Source organism: Ostrea edulis, chromosome 5 (genome assembly GCF_947568905.1).
Source record: "Ostrea edulis chromosome 5, xbOstEdul1.1, whole genome shotgun sequence".
NCBI lineage: Eukaryota > Metazoa > Mollusca > Bivalvia > Ostreida > Ostreidae > Ostrea > Ostrea edulis.
In genome coordinates this window covers 13,598,179-13,617,616 of record NC_079168.1, presented here as the reverse complement: position 1 = coordinate 13,617,616, position 19,438 = coordinate 13,598,179, and the positions used below count along the sequence as shown (strand labels likewise).

At 37.0% G+C, this 19,438-nt stretch overlaps 2 protein-coding genes and 1 long non-coding RNA gene across 5 annotated transcripts in view; 2 read left to right on the top strand and 1 right to left on the bottom strand.

Moving 5' to 3' along the window:
- Positions 1 to 802: 802 nt before the first annotated feature.
- On the bottom strand, positions 803 to 1,243 carry LOC125651319 (uncharacterized). Its single transcript, XM_048879888.2, has one exon. It carries the CDS (start codon positions 1,241 to 1,243, stop codon positions 803 to 805), a length of 441 nt encoding a protein of 146 aa, XP_048735845.2.
- A 2,870-nt stretch (positions 1,244 to 4,113) lies between these two features.
- Positions 4,114 to 11,219, top strand: LOC125651413 (gigasin-6-like). Its single transcript, XM_048879987.2, has 6 exons — positions 4,114 to 5,140; positions 6,505 to 6,704; positions 6,901 to 7,071; positions 7,238 to 7,498; positions 8,008 to 8,258; positions 10,619 to 11,219. The coding sequence occupies exons 1-6, from the start codon at positions 5,030 to 5,032 to the stop codon at positions 11,176 to 11,178; spliced, it is 1,554 nt and encodes a 517-aa protein (XP_048735944.2). The 5' UTR covers positions 4,114 to 5,029; the 3' UTR covers positions 11,179 to 11,219.
- A 6,061-nt stretch (positions 11,220 to 17,280) lies between these two features.
- The window catches only part of LOC125650230 (uncharacterized), a 61,835-nt gene continuing 59,677 nt past the window's right edge, over positions 17,281 to 19,438 (top strand). For 2 of the 3 annotated variants that reach the window (XR_008803420.1, XR_008803418.1), the window contains exon 1: positions 17,281 to 17,588. This is a non-coding gene — a long non-coding RNA (uncharacterized LOC125650230). The remainder of the gene's footprint in view (positions 17,589 to 19,438) is intronic. The other variant, XR_007360931.2, reaches the window with a different exon arrangement.

Below are 19,438 nucleotides of genomic sequence, written 5' to 3'. Positions count from 1 at the left end.
GTTTCACATCCGTACAGGAGGATGGAGATTACGAGAGACCTGTATAGCCTGTACTTTGTGTGGAAGCTGATACTGCTCTTCCATATTCTATTGAGCCTTGCCATCGCTGATGTTGCTGTGGCTATCCTGGTTCGGATCTCTCCAGTGCAGGTGCCATCCTTGTACATGTATAGCGTTGCCCCCAAGTATTTGAAGCTTGTCACTTCCTCTAAGGTCTCTCCGTTCATAGTGATGTTTACATTGATGTCGCTTGTGTTGTTGACCATCACTTTGGACTTTTCTGTGCTGACCTCCATGCCATAGGTCCCTGCACTGTCCACCAATCTGTTGTTGAGGTTCTGTAGTTCGCTGTTGCTGTCACCCATGAGGTCAATATTGTCAGCGAATCTGAGGTTGCAGAGAGGTCTTCCACCAATTGAGATCGAAGTATGGTGGTCCTGGAGCGTCTCCTGCATAATCCTCTCCAAGAACAGGTTGAATAAGACGGGGGAGAATAAGCACCCTTGCCTCACACAAACTGTCGTCTTGAAGAACTCTCCCGACTGGCTGTTCAAGAGGACTGCACTGCTCGAGTCCATGTAGAGGGCCTGGATCACCTGTACCAGATGGTCATCAATGCCAAAGTCTCTCATGATATTCCATAAACCATCATGCTAAACTCTAACGAAGGCCTTTTTGAAATCGATAAATTTGTGGAAGAGGTCCCGCTGGTGTTGGAGATGTTTTTCAATCTGCTCCACTGTGCTCCGGCCAGCTCTGAATCCAGCCTGTTCTTCTGCCAGCAGCTTCTCCGCTTTGGTTTTCAGTCGGTTAGGATGACTCTGAGCATGACTTTGCTATGGTGACTGATGAGCCTTATTGTCCGATAGTTCTGGCATTGTCTTAGGTTGTCCTTCTTTGGTAATGGAATGATTAGGGATTGAGTCCATTCTCTTGGCCATCTTTTCTTCTCCCATATCCTCTGACAGAGTTTTGTGAGGGCCTTTGTTGTAGCTTCTCCTCCACACTTCAACAGCTCGGTGGGGACGTTGTCCATTCCTGGAGACTTTCCTGGTTTCAAGCTGAGGATTGCCTTTTCCACCTCCTCCTTTAATACAGAGGGACTGATTTCATCGTCGTCAGGAACCTGTGCGTCTTCCAGTATGCTGGTGTCTGGGTGATATACCCACCACCAAACACAAATGAAATCGGTAGAGAATTCAAGGCAGTAGAAAAAGGAAGGTGTATCATGCGCCTTTGACATTTATGTATCCGGAAATGAAAGGGAAAAGCATTGATACAAAGTTATTTTTCTATTTCACGGTCCAGTTTGTGAAATGTAAGTGCAAAGGGAAGTCACATAAGGCCCTAATCTTGTCTTTTCATCCAAGCCCGATGGAAGTCATCCACATCCCATGGAAATCTAAATGATATATGACGGTTTCAAGTAAAACTGAAATGATTTAAGGCGCGCCAGAAACCATTTTCCAACATCAGTGTCCTTAACACTTGACTTGTCGCAGTGGCGCAATGGTTAGAGTGTTATGTTCGTGACCAGGAGATCGTGGGTTCGAGTCCCGATCGTACCTTGGCTGCGTCCGATCCAAGATGTAAAAGAATGCAGTAACTGTTCCGTCTCCAAATGTTCGGTATTCAGGAGTGAGGATCGCGGATCTTTTCCAATAAGTCTTTACAAACCAAGGTCTAGTACCAACCAGACGTATGCGCTCGCGCCATGCATAGCACTTCATCTACAGTTGGCGTTTCAATAGAAATGAACAATTCTTAAAGGGAGAATTCATTGAAATATAATACATTCTGTAAACTCAGCTCTCAGACCCATATCAGATAAAAATTCTCCCTCAAAAACACTATACTGTTTGTGTACAATCTATATGTACATGATAAGTCGAATATTACATGTAAAATTCATATCATATGCCATATCACTCCTCGCGTCCCAAATTGGCCCTTGGACTAATATGGGGTCGCTCAGGTTGATATCCATGTAATATGTGTAATGGATGTTATAATACTAATACAATTTGTATGACGCGCCTTATATAAAACAAATTGCTATAAGGCGCTTTACAAGGGTAAGAAGAGGACTGCAACAATAAAACACAATTAAATGACAGTCTAACACAATATCTTATATCTGAAAAATTATCAAAATAAAACACTTAGTCTATAAGATCGATAGCTAAAGGGGTTTTTTTGGCATGAAGTATTCTCTATAAATTAAATGTTTCGGGTATTAGTGAGTCTATGTATCTCTGTGACGTATTCTCTATAAATTAAATGTTTCGGGTATTAGTGAGTCTATATATCTCTGTGACGTATTCTCTATAAATTAAATGTTTCGGGTATTAGTGAGTCTATGTATCTCTGTGACGTATTCTCTATAAATTAAATGTTTCGGGTATTAGTGAGTCTATGTATCTCTTTGTGGTTCTTGTTATTTTAGGAATGAACTTAGCTTCATATCCTAAATCAAATACTAGTAATTTGCGAAATGCGCATCTGGTGCATCAAAATTGGTACCGTATAAGTTTTACATTATGACCCCTGGGTCGAGGCCTCTGCTGGTGGACTGTTAGTCCCCGAGGGTCTCTACAGCCCAGTAGCTATGTACTTTGTTACTAGCTTGAAAATACGGATGTATATTTAATTGCTGTTATAAAATTTAGAAATTCATTTCAAAATTAAGGATTATCTCCCTCGTGCATAGCTCTTATCCTTGGACGAATTTGGCTCCACTTTTTTGGCACGCTGTTTTTGGCTATATTTAGCTCTAAAACTTCATAGTTATTTCGGATTTCAAACATTTCGGTTGAGCATCACTGAAGAGACATTATTTGTCGAAATGCGCATCTGGTGCATCAAAATTGGTACCGTATAAGTTTTACATCACTATCTTGTAGATTCAACTGAAAATCTCCAGAACAGTTAAACTATTAAAAACTTCACCCACTATTCGATGTTAGATTCACTAGTATATGAAAAGACGAAAATAACGAACAGTTTTTGTAATATAGTGTTAAAACAAAATATTTGCGATTGTCGAAAAATGCACACCCTATAATACTGTGAAAATAGAAGGGCGCGGAAACCTGATTGTTTGTCTCAATGGAGACCTGAACTTATCTTTATTTCAGTGACTGCCCAGCTGTTTAGAGACAAAACTCCCAAGGACTGTCCAGCTGTTCAGTGACAAGACTCCCAAGGACTGTCCAGCTGTTTAGCGACAAGACTCCCAAGGACACCTAACAATAAAGACAGTTTCCAATCAAAGATACAGTACAATGTATGATCATAGGACTTTGTTTTAAAAAGATAACATATACACGTAGATGGGAAAGATAGTTTTCAATGAAAAAATTATTTTCCTATGATAAATTCTTTTGATGATCAATAAGACACCTTATAATCTATGCACTTGTTTAAATTGTTGATTCTGTAAAATTATTTAGAAATGTTTTAACTGCTGACTCATACTGTCGTATAAAAGTGCAGCCATACAATTCAAATTTTACTCTCTTTAAACGATTCTACATAATTGCTGATCGCTTGATGCCCTCCGCCACACTCAACAATCCCTCAGTCATATGGTGGCGCCCAGTTTTTATTGGTGGAAGAGAGAACCCAGATTTATACAATGTACCTGGGAAGAGACCACCGACCTTCCGAAAGTAAACTGGGAAACTTTCTCACTTACCGGCGCGAGCGGGATTCGACAGAGGTGAGAGGCCGTGTGATTTGGAGCGCGATGCTCTAACCACTCGGTCACGGAGGCCCTGATTCTACATAATAATACTTTGCACAACGAGATAAAAAATATTTTTGTCTATATTTCAAGAATTTTGCTAAAGTCTCGTCTATTCCAATCCCGCATACGGCCTTGATTGTAATGTATTCAAGAATTATATAAAACAATACATGTAATCGCTATGTTGAGCTTACGTAAATTACCTATAAAAATCCATAGCAAGGAGCACCTGTATTCGTTCCCTACCAATGTCAAAACTGAGTTGTCTTCACACACGAATATATATATATATATATATATATATATATATATATATATATATATATATTTTATTTTATTTTTTTTATTTTTTTTTTTAAGGAATATTCAAAACATTGCCATTACATAAATGTTTGTGTAAAATAATATCAGCAAATTGACTGACCCTCGTATCTAATCTTTAGACTTTTACAGCGTGTGACCGAAGAAAACAAGATGGTTTACAAACTCTGAGTAATACTTACTAAACCTATTTTTCTAAACTACTCTTTATTTCAACTAGATACCATGTACATTTTATTGTAATTCAACTTAGTCAACGGAGAAATGTGTATAAAACTAAATATTGCCCTACCAATAAAAAAAAACTAGCGATCGCTTCAGCACAGTGGTAAGACTGGTCGCTTCGCAATCAGCTGGCTCCGTTTCAATTCTCAATTTTCTGGCAAACTTACGATGGTTTACAAACTTACGATGGTTTACAAACTTACGATGCTTAACACAGGATGAGACTGCTCCTTTGCAAAGCGATTCTCTCTAATATTGCCTTAAAAAGAAGTTTCCGTGATACAGTAGGTGTTGGCACGATAAAACAAATCCTCATTGTTACGACCCTTTGTGTCATGCATAGGCATTTCATCCATGGCTGGTAACGTATCTACACGTCTCGAGTGAAAAGTTGTTTTTTTTTAAATGGGACGTAAAACAGCATGTGATGATGAACAACCAAAAATTGCTTTTTACCAAGCGTGTTTTCTCCAGTTTTTATTATCATTTTCTTTCCAAATATTGCTTAAGAATCAATATATCTACAGTCACATAATGCCGAAAAGGTACAAAAATATCCCTTTCTTCCACGTAACGGTAAAGTTACATAATTTCTTGCAAAACCGTTCAGAGTTGGGGGCCTAACGAACACGTGACTGTTGTGGTCAACGTGCTGGTAACCTCCACCTTGGATTCTTATATAACGGGCTTTGGAATCAGTTGAAATTTTAGAACTATCATTTCAGTGAGACGAACATGACAGAAAGGTTGAAACACCTTATATTCATTTTGTTTGTAGTATTCTGTATTAACGAAATCAAGTGCTCGGGAAATTTGGAAAATGAAGTAGATAGAGTACTGAAAAAGGTAAGGTGTTTGTGAGTAAAATGATGATTTAGATTGAAATGGTATGTGGTAATTATAAACATTTTAAAAACGTAATCAGGATATGTTGCAAGGTTTTTGAGCTGACTCGCGTAGCGGGCTATTCCTTGGCACCGGGCCCCGTCTAGCGGATTCACCGCTTCACTACCATCCTAGCTCTTACGCAACTGAATATAGTTTGACTGGCAGTGTATGTTAATTGATATGTTAAATAAAATCATTCCCGTGCACATAAAATTCTTGAATGTCAATGGGACGCAGACATTGTTTGTGAAAGAATGTGAAAATATTTTAGAATCACCATCGATATAGCAAGTCTGCAACTGAATACAGTTGGGAGAAGATGAGACTTTGCGGATATGAAACTAGACATTGCATGTCTTTCATTGAGTTTAAGATTTGTTAACATGGCTAATAAAGTTATGTATAATACACTGTATATTCAAATTTTACCCAAACAATAATGGTGCAAGACTTATGAAGTCTATCGAAATGGTGGTATTTTTAATCGCGCATGAATATAAGGAGGAGGATTCGATGAATAAGGACGTCGTATTACGTGATATATTGCATTTACCTTTCCGTGAAAATAAATGATATGGAGATTCTTGAACTAATATTCTAACAGAATTCTGACGAAAAAATATCTGAAATGAATTAACGAATTCTATATTTGTTCTGTGTACAAACGAGTTAACATCATTTACATACTCACGTGGTACATTTTTGCGGAATACTTCATATAAACAAGATGAAGAAAGAGATGATGAAGATATTTGAAGACTTCAAGAGAATAATATGTATCGATACCTGCTACAAATTATGTCCGGGCTGGTAGTGTTTTTTCTTTTGTGGTAGGCTTTTGATATTTGACATGTATCGATAAGTGATCTCATGTAGATGTGCTGGGTACCATGGATAGTGACCTTTGATCTTGAACTTTATGTTCACATAACTTTGGAAACTTTCATGGGTAAAGTCCTCAAGCCCATGTGTCGTGTCCCCAGTTTGTGACCTTGAAATTGCGCAGATATCTAGTTAAGCATAATACTTGTGCATTTAGTTTTACCATACTTTAAAAATTAAACGTCATATGATGGTGGTGTATATACCGTCCGTTGTTGTAAATCGTGGTCGAGTCGATTTTGAGGCCTTCGATTTTTTTTATATAGTCTACAGTGTTCAAGTATTGATGATATTTTTTTTTAAGTTGCGTAGCAGCCTACCCATAACCAGAAGCAATGCATGATTGAAGCCGAGCAATATGATGAATATATTTTTTAAAAACTACTCTTATGAAAACAATTGTAATATTCTTACACGGATCAGACATGACTTCTTTATAGGTGTTAGCGTGTCGTCCACTTACCCCTGGGGTGACAATTGGTGTAGTTAAAGATGGTAAAATCCTCATGGCTAAAGGTTACGGAGTGGCTGACGTCAGTACCAACAGACCTGTGACCAATGAAACACTGTTTGAAATAGCCTCCATGTCAAAAGCGTTTGGTGCAACGCTCCTAATGAAGCAGATTGGAAGAAGTGTAAAGTACGCACATGTATTTAGGATGCTCTTTATTAGATACAAAAAACACTTTGATTGTTTCCTAGATAAATTGTGATCCTAGTGGTTAAGAAGTTAGCAAAAGGCGGGGAAAACTATGAATATATCAAACCCACTACTAATTCATAGAATTCACACTTCTACATGGTAGTAGGACTCAATTTTGGATAATTTATTTCAGTTTAACCATTCATTCAAAATTAAAAGAACTTCTTGGTCCAACGTTCAGCTTTGCTGACGCTAATCGAAACAACTTGGCAGAAATCAACGATATCTTATCTCAACAGTTGGGAATCCCTGGTCATATATACATGAAACTGGACCTCAACCTCACCCGAACTAATTTACTAACGTAAGTTCAAGCAAAATATACAAACAGTATCTTAACGTTGTTGTTTTTTTTTTCCTTGTAGGGCTGACGAAATCTTGATAACAGTAAAAATTTATCAATTTATTTTTCAATAAAATATGCTTTCGTCCATTCTAGTGGATGGTTTTAATGTATTTGAATATTTCAGGCGATTCAAGTACCTAAATGGTACCAAACCGTTGCGGGCGGGGTTTCTGTATAGCGGAATGAACTATGGTCTCGCCATGATAATCTCAGAGCGACTGGGCGGGAAAACATGGGAAGAACTGATAAAAAAAGAGATATTTGATCCGCTTGGAATGACGTCATCAACCGTAATGTCCATCATACCCGACTTGAGTAATGCAGCCAGGGGATATGTTTACACGCCAAATTATACCCTTGTTCCTGTTGAGTTTTCGTTGTCTCGGTATGTTTCATTGTTATAGGTTATCGGGTCTTTTTTATTATACCAAATCAAGCAATCTCTGTGGATTTATGTCCCATGCTTCAAATTGTATTTATTTAATTATATGCTATTTAAATGGGTATTTTTTTAAACAGATTCTTCTCGCGAAGCACATGTATCAATGCTAAACCAATATACATTATATTTGGGCTTGGGTCCTAAACGTGAAAAGAGCTCTGTAAGCTTGGCCCGCGATCACATTTTCTTACATATAGCACATACATAGCTTATATTTCAAGACAATAATTATGCTTTGTTTTTAGTTAACATCAGATACACAAGAAAGTGTATCATCATATTTGGGGATTAAGGGGGGGGGGGATGAACAAGCACCGATACCCAACAATTTTAGATTTATCTTACATTGCTTCTCTGAAATTGACGTGCGCAGATACTCTTGATGTCAAATGTGTATATATTTACAAAAGAAAATTCTTATCTAAGTTAACTATATTCTATATCATTTCCAGACAATGGGCGATATTGGCATCTGCAAGTGGTATTGCCACTAACGCAGTCGACATGACAAAATGGATGAATTTCCATCTACGTGGTGGACGTAATGATCTGAATGTCAGTGTCATGAATTCTACTTTGGTGGATATGCTCCATGCACCACGTGTTAAACTTCCACATGATTCCAAGTCGTGGCAGCCAGGAACGACTCACAGAATGGTGGAAGACACGTATGCGTATGGATGGAAAAACGGTCACTACAGAGGTGGGCAAAATCCGCTGTCTTATAAAACAGTCACTACAGAGGTGTGCAAAAATTGCCGTCCTATAAGATCCTAATTCTATAAACCATGATACAAGATAAATTCCAAAGATAGACAGAAATACTGAGGGTAAATAGATTATTGTATTAATTTCAATAATTCTTGTTTTAATACTATTTTAAAATTTCACACTTCCCGGATCATCGCACTGTGGTTTGTGTCTGTCGGAAACTACTCCTACAAGAGCCTCACTTAACGTCCCTACTCTCCTTGTACACCTTGGTTAACATCCCTACGCTCCTTATACACCTCGGTTAACGCCCCTACTCTCCTTATACACCTCAGTAAACATCCCTACACTCCTTATACACCTCGGTTAATGCCCCTACACTCCTTATACACCTCGGTTAACGCCCCTACACTCCTTATACACCTCGGTTAGCGCCCCTACACTCCTTATACACCTCGGTTAACGCCCCTACTCTCCTTATACACCTCGGTTAACGTCCCTACACTCCTTATACACCTCGGTTAACATCCCTACACTCCTTATACACCTCGGTTAACGCCCCTACACTCCTTATACACCTCGCTTAACGCCCCTACACTCCTTATAAACCTCGCTTAACGCCCCTACACTCCTTATACACCTCGGTTAACATCTATACACTAAGAAAATCTTAGCGAGTGGTGATTTATAAACCATGATCGTATTGTATCTGTTTTATACGGTGATGCGCTATTCGCTTTTCTTAAACTTGCACTCTGAATCATAAAAACGCTTACATGAACGACCGATTTCAACAACCGTTTCTATCCGGATTTTTCTTTTATGATTTTTTAAGAAATTCGGAGTCAAACAAATGCTTTAGAGGTCGGACATCGCGCATCGCATTATGATGAAAAATATAGACATGTGCCACGAGTCCTGTTCACCAATAGGGGTGATTAAATTGAATTTCAAGTATGAGGTTTTTGTTATTCATTTATCTAAAAAAAAAAAATCGGAGTCTGTGTTTTACCAAGTCTTCCGGTAGTTATTTTTATCAGAATCATGAAAATGTACTATCTAAATTAATTTATTGTCAAATTGAGGTCGGGTTGTAGTGATGCCACGAGTGCATTACTCACCACGAAGACGATTCTCAAAAAAGTTCATGGGGCTCGTGATCGTGCTGCTTATAAAACCATGAGTCTTGGATTCGCTCAATCTAATTAAAATTAGATCCTTTGATCCGCTCACGTATATCGCTACCTTGTGTAGCGATATACGTGAGCGGATCAAAGGATCTAATTTTAATTAGATTGGGATTCGCTTTGAAAAATCAGGTTGTGGATTAGAGGTGCGATAATCAACAGACCAAAACATTGCACCATATGACTTACGTAACTTAGTGTCTTGTCCAAACAGTGCCTGTTGACCCATTAGACTCAGTAATGATGGGGGGAAATCATTGATTAAAAAAAAACACAAAAAAGAGCACTGTTTCATTATTTTCATTTTAGCTTGTAGGTTTTCATTTTAGCCTGTGGATTTTTTACCCACAGGCTAAAATTAGCCTGTGGTGGAAAAAGTTAATTTCGACCCCTGAATTTATCGAATTTTAGTGAAAATCGTTCGAGGGAGCATATCATCGCCATCGTGTCCGTCCATCTGAGGTCATATATACATGTAGTGGATCACAAATATTCCTTGGGACAAGGACTTTTGGACAGCTTCTCTGTCAACTTCTTCTATTTATGTAGCAATGTTCCATTCACCTGCATGTGACATTTTTATGTCTCTCGTCTGTTTCTGTACGAGAGAGGATGTTGTGTATAATCAGGCTACTGACAAATAAGCTGATCAACACTGTCGTTTAGTCAACATTTTGCAAATAGTGTGGTCCTTATAAAGATCTAATTTGCAATTACAACCTGTCATTAGGTACGATGCTGTCTGGCGTATTGCATACCAATTGTTAGGTCGTTCTTTTATTTTGACTACGGATCTCCGTTTACCTGATCAAGATATAGGGCTCACGGTGGGTGTGACCGGTCAACAGGGAATTTTATACCTAATAGCCACTGGTCCCATCTTTTGTGAGCTGAAGATCTGTAGCTCTCTGGGAAAATATATATTGATAAAGACCAGAGAGCTACAGATCCACCCCGAATAAAAACCTTCGATTTACGGCGCAATAAAAGCTGCGCACGCTTGAGGCTTTATATCATTGTATTGTTGCATCGCCGTGTCAAACATCTATTGTCACAAACATTCCTAACATGCTTTCCCACTATAATTGTGTTATTCAAGCAATCTGTAAACCTCAAATCATTAAACCTATGTAGAATTTGTGATGGCACGATTTTTAACTTTCAGGGTACACCATGATGAACCATGGAGGAACGTCCTGGGGTTACTCCTCTTTTATAAGTCTATACCCCGATCTAAACATGGGCATCTTTACTGCTCTAACTGGTCGAGACAGATACTATATGTTTCAAACAGCTCTTCACAACTACCTCTTTGACAGCGCAAACAACATCACCTCGTGGTTCAACCAGTCCATTCTCTGTAACTACCCGGACCCATGGTACAAAAGAGAAACCTATCTAGGAGCACACGATATTGATAGAAGCATTCGTCCCTCTCGTCCTCTTACGGAATATACTGGGATCTATACAAATCCTGCCTATGGTGACTTGTACATCTTTATGAACGAAATGAACAACTTGGAGATGGCCTATGGAATGGGGTCTTGGAACATCTATCCCCGACACGAAAGGGACGAGTTCTCTGGCGCGTCATCTGGTGATATATACAGAGTGATCGAACTTAATCGTATCGCGTTCTTTTCTGATGGTAAAGGGCATATCACTTCCGTTAAACAACATAGCTTTGACTGGGACGAACCACCCGTGTTTGTGAAAGTCGATTAAATATTGACATGCAGTGTTTGTAATAAAAAAAATTCATTGAAGATTTCGTTTTTGTGCTGATGTATTTCTAAAAAAAAAAATTGGTAATGTTTAATTACACTGTACTTTTGCTTGCTCTCTTGGCAAAGAATATCAATCCCGTACTCGGGTACGACGGTTCTAGGTCCCGAGTTACTACAAAAATACTCATCGGTACACGTAGATCAGTATATCATTACTTTACATGTGCCTGACAGTCACATGTAGGTCCATTAACTATAATTACATACGTAGTAGATAACTAAATCAAATGTTCTTATTTTATCCATGTTATTAGACCCTTTATCGTATTGTTAAGTTATTTCGGACCACTCTGAGGCGAGAGGAGTTATTGCGCTTTATCCGTCTACAAAACGAATGTGATCCTCGACTAACCATAATAAAGTCTACGACTTCTGAACTATGAAGAGATATAAAGATAAACCAGTGTAGAAATTTCCATGTAAAAACATATCCTGTTGTACTAAGTAAGATGAGTTAGGTTGTCGCATAGGCCTGGCTAGTTATGATTTTACCATACATAAACTTCGTCAACATAAATTGAAATAGGTTATTAACTCCCATCATCTAATAGATGCAACCTTTTGAACTTGTTTTAGTATGGTGACATAGTCCTGTCTCCAACATGCAATGCATATTTATACAGATCATGACAACAACAAAAATAATAAATTATCTTCACATTCAAAATATTTATGTCAACTTGAAACATGCAAGATATTTGGAAAACCAAAAGAGAACTTCGTTGAAAATGAGGATTTATATATCGAACTATGGCGATGTCCTTCTAACATACCAGAGTATCGCTCTTTGTTTATCCTACACCGAATCGCTGTACACCGAAAACAAAATGCCAAACAAGAGGCCTATAGGCCGTAATGCTCACCTGAGTAACATGCAAGAACTCTTAAATGAAAAACTCCTTCAGAAAAGGTGTAATGTCCTTAGTTTTCCAGTTCAAGACTAGTAGAGCATTTTTCAGAATTCATGTACTGTATTTCAATATATGAAAAAGTAAACATGACGAACAGTGATCAATCTCATAAATTCTTTGAAGAATACAAATTAAGACTATGTGTTATCTTCACACCTGCGTTCTCTAGTTTTTTCTTCAAGCTGTACGCGAGTAAATCAGAAGACTTCTAAAGACTTACTGCATTTTCATTCTATGAGACATAAACCCCACCCTAACACCAGAACCCGTGACTCTGGGGCCATGAATTTCACGATTTTGGTAGAACCATCCTTGCGCATTAGGCATATGATTATAAACAGTTTGTCTGCTAAATAAAGATTTTCAGAGATTGCATAAATTTTAACGTTTTGGCCATTGCCTTAGCACCAAATCCCCAGACTTTGGAGCCATGAATTTCACAATTTTAGTACATGTAGATGTTCCACTCTCCATTATTACTATGTTATCGCTATGTACTCTGTTTGATGTTCTGGAGTCAGAAAGGAGATGTTTACAGAAACAACTTATATTTACTATATCCGCCATAAAGCCCTGTCCTAACACCAGCACCTATGATTCCCGTGGGGATCAGAGTTAGAATAGGTCCTCAGTACTCCTTGCTTGTCTTAAGAGGCGACTAAATGGGGCGGCCCTTCGGATGAGACCGCAAAAAGCAAGGCCCCATGTCACAGCAGGTGTGGCACGATAAAGATCCCTTCCTGCTCAAAGCCATAAGCGCCGAGCATAGGCCTAAATTTTGCCTTCACCAGCAATGGTGACATCTCCATATTAGTGAAATATTCTCGTGAGGGACGTTTAACAATATACAACCAACCAACACCTATGATCCCGGGGTCATGAATTTCACACTTTCTTCACACAGGCACTCTTGTTCATTATGACTATACATGTAATTTGTCTGTCTGATATATCATTTTAAAATCGCACCATTTATTAACATTTGGATCCATCCTCAGACCCCAAGGCTGCAGTGACGATGAAATTTCCAATTTTAGTTCTTGAAACAACGGCTTTAAACGTTTAGAGAAGAAGTTGATTATGTTCAAATATTAACGCACGAGGAACAGTGGACGTCAAAAGACTACCACTAATCGCAGTAGTTCACCTGAATGACTATACTTCCCGGAAGTAGAATGAGGATAAATCAAGCTTCAGGGTACAGCTGCATTCCTTCATCTTTTCTCCACCGTGTGTCTGTCAGTCTTTCATAATCGTTCTTCCCCAAGCGACATTGTACTGGTTCCCTTCGCGCAGGTACATGCAATCCTTCCTATCGTCGTGCTTCGGTTGTGGTAGAACCAAGAAGCCTCGGGTTTGCTTCTCGATCCCGGCGGCCGCGTCAATCCTAAAACGTTTAACATAGTAATTTATTGTTCCTTCACCAAACGACAAGCATTAAAAGTCACGGGGTCTAATCTTAAATTCGGAGGTCTCGTGTCACAGTAGGCGTCAGCACAATAAAGACCCATCACTACTATGGCCCTGAGCGTCAAAATTTGTGGGACTTCACCTAGATCTGGTGACCTCTATATATACTGTAAGTGATTTTTTTTAAAGTAACGTAAAACAGCGAAGAAACAAAAACGAAACATTTACGGACCTTAGATTCCTGAAGGTGATGACTGGCAGCTGGAAATCCACATAGAGTACACTAAAGAGGAATACCCTATGGGTCAACTTCATTGAAGGTGAAACTTGTAAATTTGATGTGAAATTAAAAAATTTATATTTTGAAATGATTACTATATACAGATTTTTTTAAATTGATTTAATTAACAGACTAATCCATCCACCTTCTCCCATCAAACCCGGAACCTCTTCGTTATAGTGAGGGTTTGAATTACTTCGGATTTGGGGTTGTTTTTTCTTCGTCTGATTTTACATGGACTATTTCAGACAAGTGCCACTCAAACGTACTGGTAAATAATTGGATCCGACTGTACAGTTTTCCATGTTACCGGTATCATAGTCTCGTTTTGGGGGAGTTCAACTTCCCAAGTCACCGGACACAGTGTGCATGGACATAGATTGCTTTTGTGTGAGCCGCATCACACCTTCAGGTGTTTTGATACATAACATAAACGTCCACTGAAAGATATAATCCTACACTAAAAACTCATTTCCAAAACACAAAGATACATTTCGTGATAAACTCCAGCTTTAATTCATTATTCTAACTTACAGTCAAGGCAATACATGAACGAGTTCATCTCTGATTGAAGGGGTCAAAGGTTAAGACATACTAAATAACGAATCTCTGCATTATAGGAAATAAATGAATATGTAAATCTTACTGTGCAAATTTAGTGAAATTAAATCGGTATTGGGTTTTTAATAAACAGTAGCGGAATTACTTTGAAATATACTTGTAATTAGTTTGAAAAGTTCCACTTCCAGGAATACAACGTGTGAGTACCTTCTGTACTTTTATTGTCTTTGGCTTTCCTTCATTGTCTTCAGGTTTGTATTGATTTCCCCATAGTAAAACCAACCTAGATAGGTATTCCCTAAAACTTTTCCACTATTTCACCACGTTAAAACGCAGTACTCTTTATCTTCAATTACTCTAGGATGAAACTAATAAATTTGTCTGCCTTCATTCAGATTATTTTAGTGAACTGTGCGTGTGCCTGCATGTATTTATCGAGTGAAGTCAAAGATAAATAGGGTTATGTTCTTCAAAAAAACAGAGTAAAGTAAAACGGGCCAATGAATGCAGGCCAAAAAAAAATAGATAATGAATCTCTTTTCGGTGGAAAAAAAACCTTTACTGACATCTTTCTCTTCAATTTATAGATTTAATCGCAAATTGATAAGCTTTTAAAAATCGACTAGACTTTACAAAACACGGGGTCCGAAAGACAGGGGATCAACTTTTAGACTCCCCATCCCCCAGTGAGGTCATGAGGTATTGATAGTGGCGGGCAAGACTTTGAAAATAGAAAAAATCTTAATCTCAAACGAAAATTCAGTTATATTTCAACCCTTTTTATGCTTCCTAATTTTTTTTTCCGGAAGAACGTGTAGTCTCTGCTTCGTCCGTCCGTTTATCCTATTTCCGCTATCATTTTGTGTATTGATACATTTCGTCTTCGTTTGGCGAATTTAAATTAAGTAACACGGCACTTTAAATCAACAATGATGCCATAGAACTACTTTTGTAAGAGTTTAGAAAAGCGACATAAAATTAAACGACTTAAAAGAAATATAACAGCATTGTATGAAAGCCCAGAAGTCTCATTCGAGATTCAAAGTACGAGATTCGAATTTCGAGATTTGATATCCAGATTAACCAATCAAAATATAGGTCACAATATATGATTTAAAAGAGGCAACATATCATTAAGGACACTTGACACAAACAAAATTGGAGATATGGGTTGATATATATTTTTTGGCTTAGTTTGGTTGCAATAAATACAATTATAATTTCTAAAAAAAAAAATAAGGGACTTGTAAATCTCCTATAATGTTCAAAAGTTGGAATATATCATTCCTTCCTATAACTCTATATTTTCCTCTTTCTTTTGGACTTCATTGAGAAATCATGGGAATAAATTATATTCCATAGGATAAATTGTATTCATTTTACTTCAACGAGGACATTAATTTAGTTTCCGTTTTTATCATTTATGAATAAAAAAAATTGTAGCAAGTGTCGTTGAATTCTTTACATCTATAGGCATATAGTTTTCAGCATATTTGAAAATTCTGGGAAACCCCTGTATATGTATTTTAACATATTCTTATTTTGATACAAGTAGTCCTCGTCATTTTGGCAAATATAAATCAACGTGACCAAAACTCTAAATAGCCGAGGACGTCCTAGAGCCAATTTTAAATCTTGTTAGAATCTAGAGATACGGCGTATAAAAAAGATATAACCTGGCAGTGTCTTTCGGTATTATAATGACGTTATTCTAAAAATTAAAAAATGATGAGTCCAGTCGCAGAACGATAGTTAACAATGTGTAATAAAGTCCAGTTTAAATTCACTTTATTAGAGAGTACATGTTCTTCGTGAAAGAAAAGATCAGTATGCAATGTACAAATGTAAATTTAACCTCATCCTACAAGACATCGAAGAATGTAAAACGTATAAATATTTTGAAGAAGGAATAAAATTGATATAAAACAACAATTTTCCATTCTCGTTGGTGTATTTGTATAGGAGCATTTTGTTTTATGCAATGGTTATGGTGCATGCTCATGGAGAAGCAAATTGTCCACACATGCAAGCATACCACCCGTCCCTAGACGTGTCATCAATTTAATGACACTATTTAATCAAACGATTTTATTATAATTTGTACAATTCATTAAAATGTTGACAATGACTATCTCACTTCACATACACAAATAAGAACGAATTTGAGGGTGGTTTAAGGTGAGCATGGTCCTCATTTTATTACATCACAGACTCCCTCTCTCGTTAATTTCCCTGACACCGTGATAATTTAATTATCCAACTGTGTTGAGCCTACCCATAAATGCTTTATTACGTAACCATTGCCAATTTTCCCTAGGAATATGATTGATTTGGATTGCTTTAGACCGCCCGAGTATTCCCAAAGCTCCCGTAATTACACTTGTGGTTTTACAAAACTTGTATCCGTAATTCAAATTTATAACTTAATGGTAGGACACGCACCAATTGACTGAGAGCAACCTTTCATCTGAAACGTCCAAATGTCGCGAGTTTTAATTCAATATCCCTGATTTGATGAAAAGGGTGATGTGTGGTATAATTAAGCAGAGATCACCACAATTGCCTTTGTGGGTACCCCTATGTGTTGTTTTGCTAATCAAATGACTAGTATCTGTATCTCACGGGTTAATCCTCATTGTTTGCAGGATACAAATAATTTTCGTAAAAAGTTATTGAATGCGGCGAAAATATAGCTATAATTTCCAGCTACGGCTACGTCCAAGCAATGCTTAGAACTTTGGTAGCATTTAACATTGTGTTTGAAACTCTTAGTAAACTGTCATTAACCCCGGCGGCCTTTTAAGTCATATTACGTAAATTCTCATATGATTCTTTGTAAAATCAAAGTTCAATTGGAATTCTGTCGATTCATGTTATGAAGTGATTTCCGTTTTTCATCCGTCAGTTAATATCGTTTTCTGTTGTTGAATTCAGAGTGTCTTTCCTTGGTTTATTTGTTACGAAAAATACACGGATAGTCCCTGCTATGACATTGATCTCGACGGATTCTCCAACGACACGCATAACGTATTTAGCAGTACGCTGACAAAATATTTTTTGTTTAGATACTCTGCATGAACCTATTTTGATTAAGTTTTCCCGTCCCCAAAATGGAACAATTCTTGTGTAATGTGTTATTGTACAGCTTTTGGATTTCATCGAAATGTTTCTTTTGCCAATGTACACGTAAGTAGCATGCAAACCAAGAAAAAATGATAATTAATGTGCATTATAATTATTTTTTGCAACGCTATTCTAAAAAAATAAATAAATAAATAAATAAAACAACCCAAAACGTTTTTGTCCAGTGTATGCATCCTCAAACATGGATAGAATAATTCGGCCTTTTTATATATAAAACATTTTTATGTATAAAAATATGGGGGGAAATAAATATTCGCGACTTTATCTTTACTGGGCCGAGTGCAAGAAACCAGCAGGTCACCCGAGTAATAAAATGGAGCAATGATAAGTTCCACCAGCTGTTGACACCTTTGACTCTTGGCATATGTAAACTTCAAGAAAGATTATTTCATTTATGGAATGTTTTAGAATCTACAAGATCTGCAATGAAATTTGTAATTCATCTATTCTAAATCGATCTCTGTGTAGGTAAAATGAATATCTACTAGCAGATATTATTATTAAGTCTAACGACCCATAATAGTTAGCATGATATATTCCTTAAAAAATATCATTTTAGATTGTTTATATAAATAGCGGATATTCAACGTTCTGTAGTTGGTATGAAATTTATTTCATGAATGTGACAAGTTTTCCTACTGAAATACACACCGACTGCGCGTTGAATTTCCTGCTAATTGCATTTCGTGCGGTTTCCCGATGGTCGTCTTTTTCGAAATTCCCAAAAATGTAGTGCGGGTGTTATTTTCACACTCCGAATCATTTTCGTTATTTTTAAACTCGCCATTGAAAATATCGTTTTATGTTCAATGAATAAATTACATTTTTTCTCAGCAGAAAAGTGTAATATCTGGCCAGGAACCATTATTTGTTTGCTGATTAGGCTAGCCATTAATTTTCAAATTTGACAAATTGTTATATTATGTATCTCAAACATCTTTCGAAAAAAGTCTTCACAACACAAACGCAGTTAGAATTATAAAGATATCCTATAATAAACATGCACCTCATTTTAAAGAGAAAAAATTGAGACATAAATAATTTTTTTCAAAACCATGAAAAGAGATCACACATCTAATAAAATATAAAAGAATTAAGAATTGTTCTCGAACTTCGAATTCCAGAAAATGCATTACGTACGTTAACACAATGGTATCCGGTTCAATGTTATATTACTAAATTACACAAACCAATTTCTTGTTATGACTCAGCAAAGTATCATTATAATCCAGGCTTCTAAACAGTCCAGATGGACCGAGATAGGCTTTCTAGGTCTTTTGTTCCTACCAATCTGTTTTATAATTATTTTTTGTAGTTCTCCGTGAAACATTTTCTCTTTTTCATTCTGCTGCTAGAATTCAAACGTTTGTTTAGATTCTGCAAAAATTTTGGCAGAATTATCGAAAATAAAAATACAATTTTTATTAAATATATAATATTGATTTCAGATCGTGATATGTTATTTTTGTTGTATGGTGTGATATTGATAACAATTTAGTGTTACCGTGCAGTTAGTCACTTGTGCGGAAGAAAAACTGTTAATTTAGCAAAAGATGTTCCTTAAGATAACTGTAGACGTTCGGGGTTACTGCTGACTGTGAACTGTGCAGTAAGATATATTTCCAGAAAATGCATGCAAGAAAAGAGATACATGGAGGATTTTTTTTAGTTGATTGTGTGGGTGAAATTCATTTCGAAATACATGTACATCTGCTTTCACTAATGATAGAAAATTATCGTTTACAGATCCTAAAATTCACATTTAACCTCCTCTCCTAAAACGTTCGGATTTTAGCAGATCTATCCAGAAATCTTTCGCAAAATTCTTCAACATATAGTTCGAGTATATCTTTCTTTCTTTTTTTTTTTTTATGAATTATGCATCTATATCT

Bases quoted from the DNA above. Each gene is read 5' to 3' on its own strand.
- LOC125651319 (XM_048879888.2), bottom strand. From the start codon at position 1,243: ATGTCAAAGGCGCATGATACACCTTCCTTTTTCTACTGCCTTGAATTC.
- LOC125651413 (XM_048879987.2), top strand. From the start codon at position 5,030: ATGACAGAAAGGTTGAAACACCTTATATTCATTTTGTTTGTAGTATTC. The intron at 6,705-6,900 runs GTACGCACATGT...AATTTATTTCAG, and splicing joins CAGATTGGAAGAAGTGTAAA to TTTAACCATTCATTCAAAAT. The intron at 8,259-10,618 runs GTGGGCAAAATC...TTTAACTTTCAG, and splicing joins GAAAAACGGTCACTACAGAG to GGTACACCATGATGAACCAT.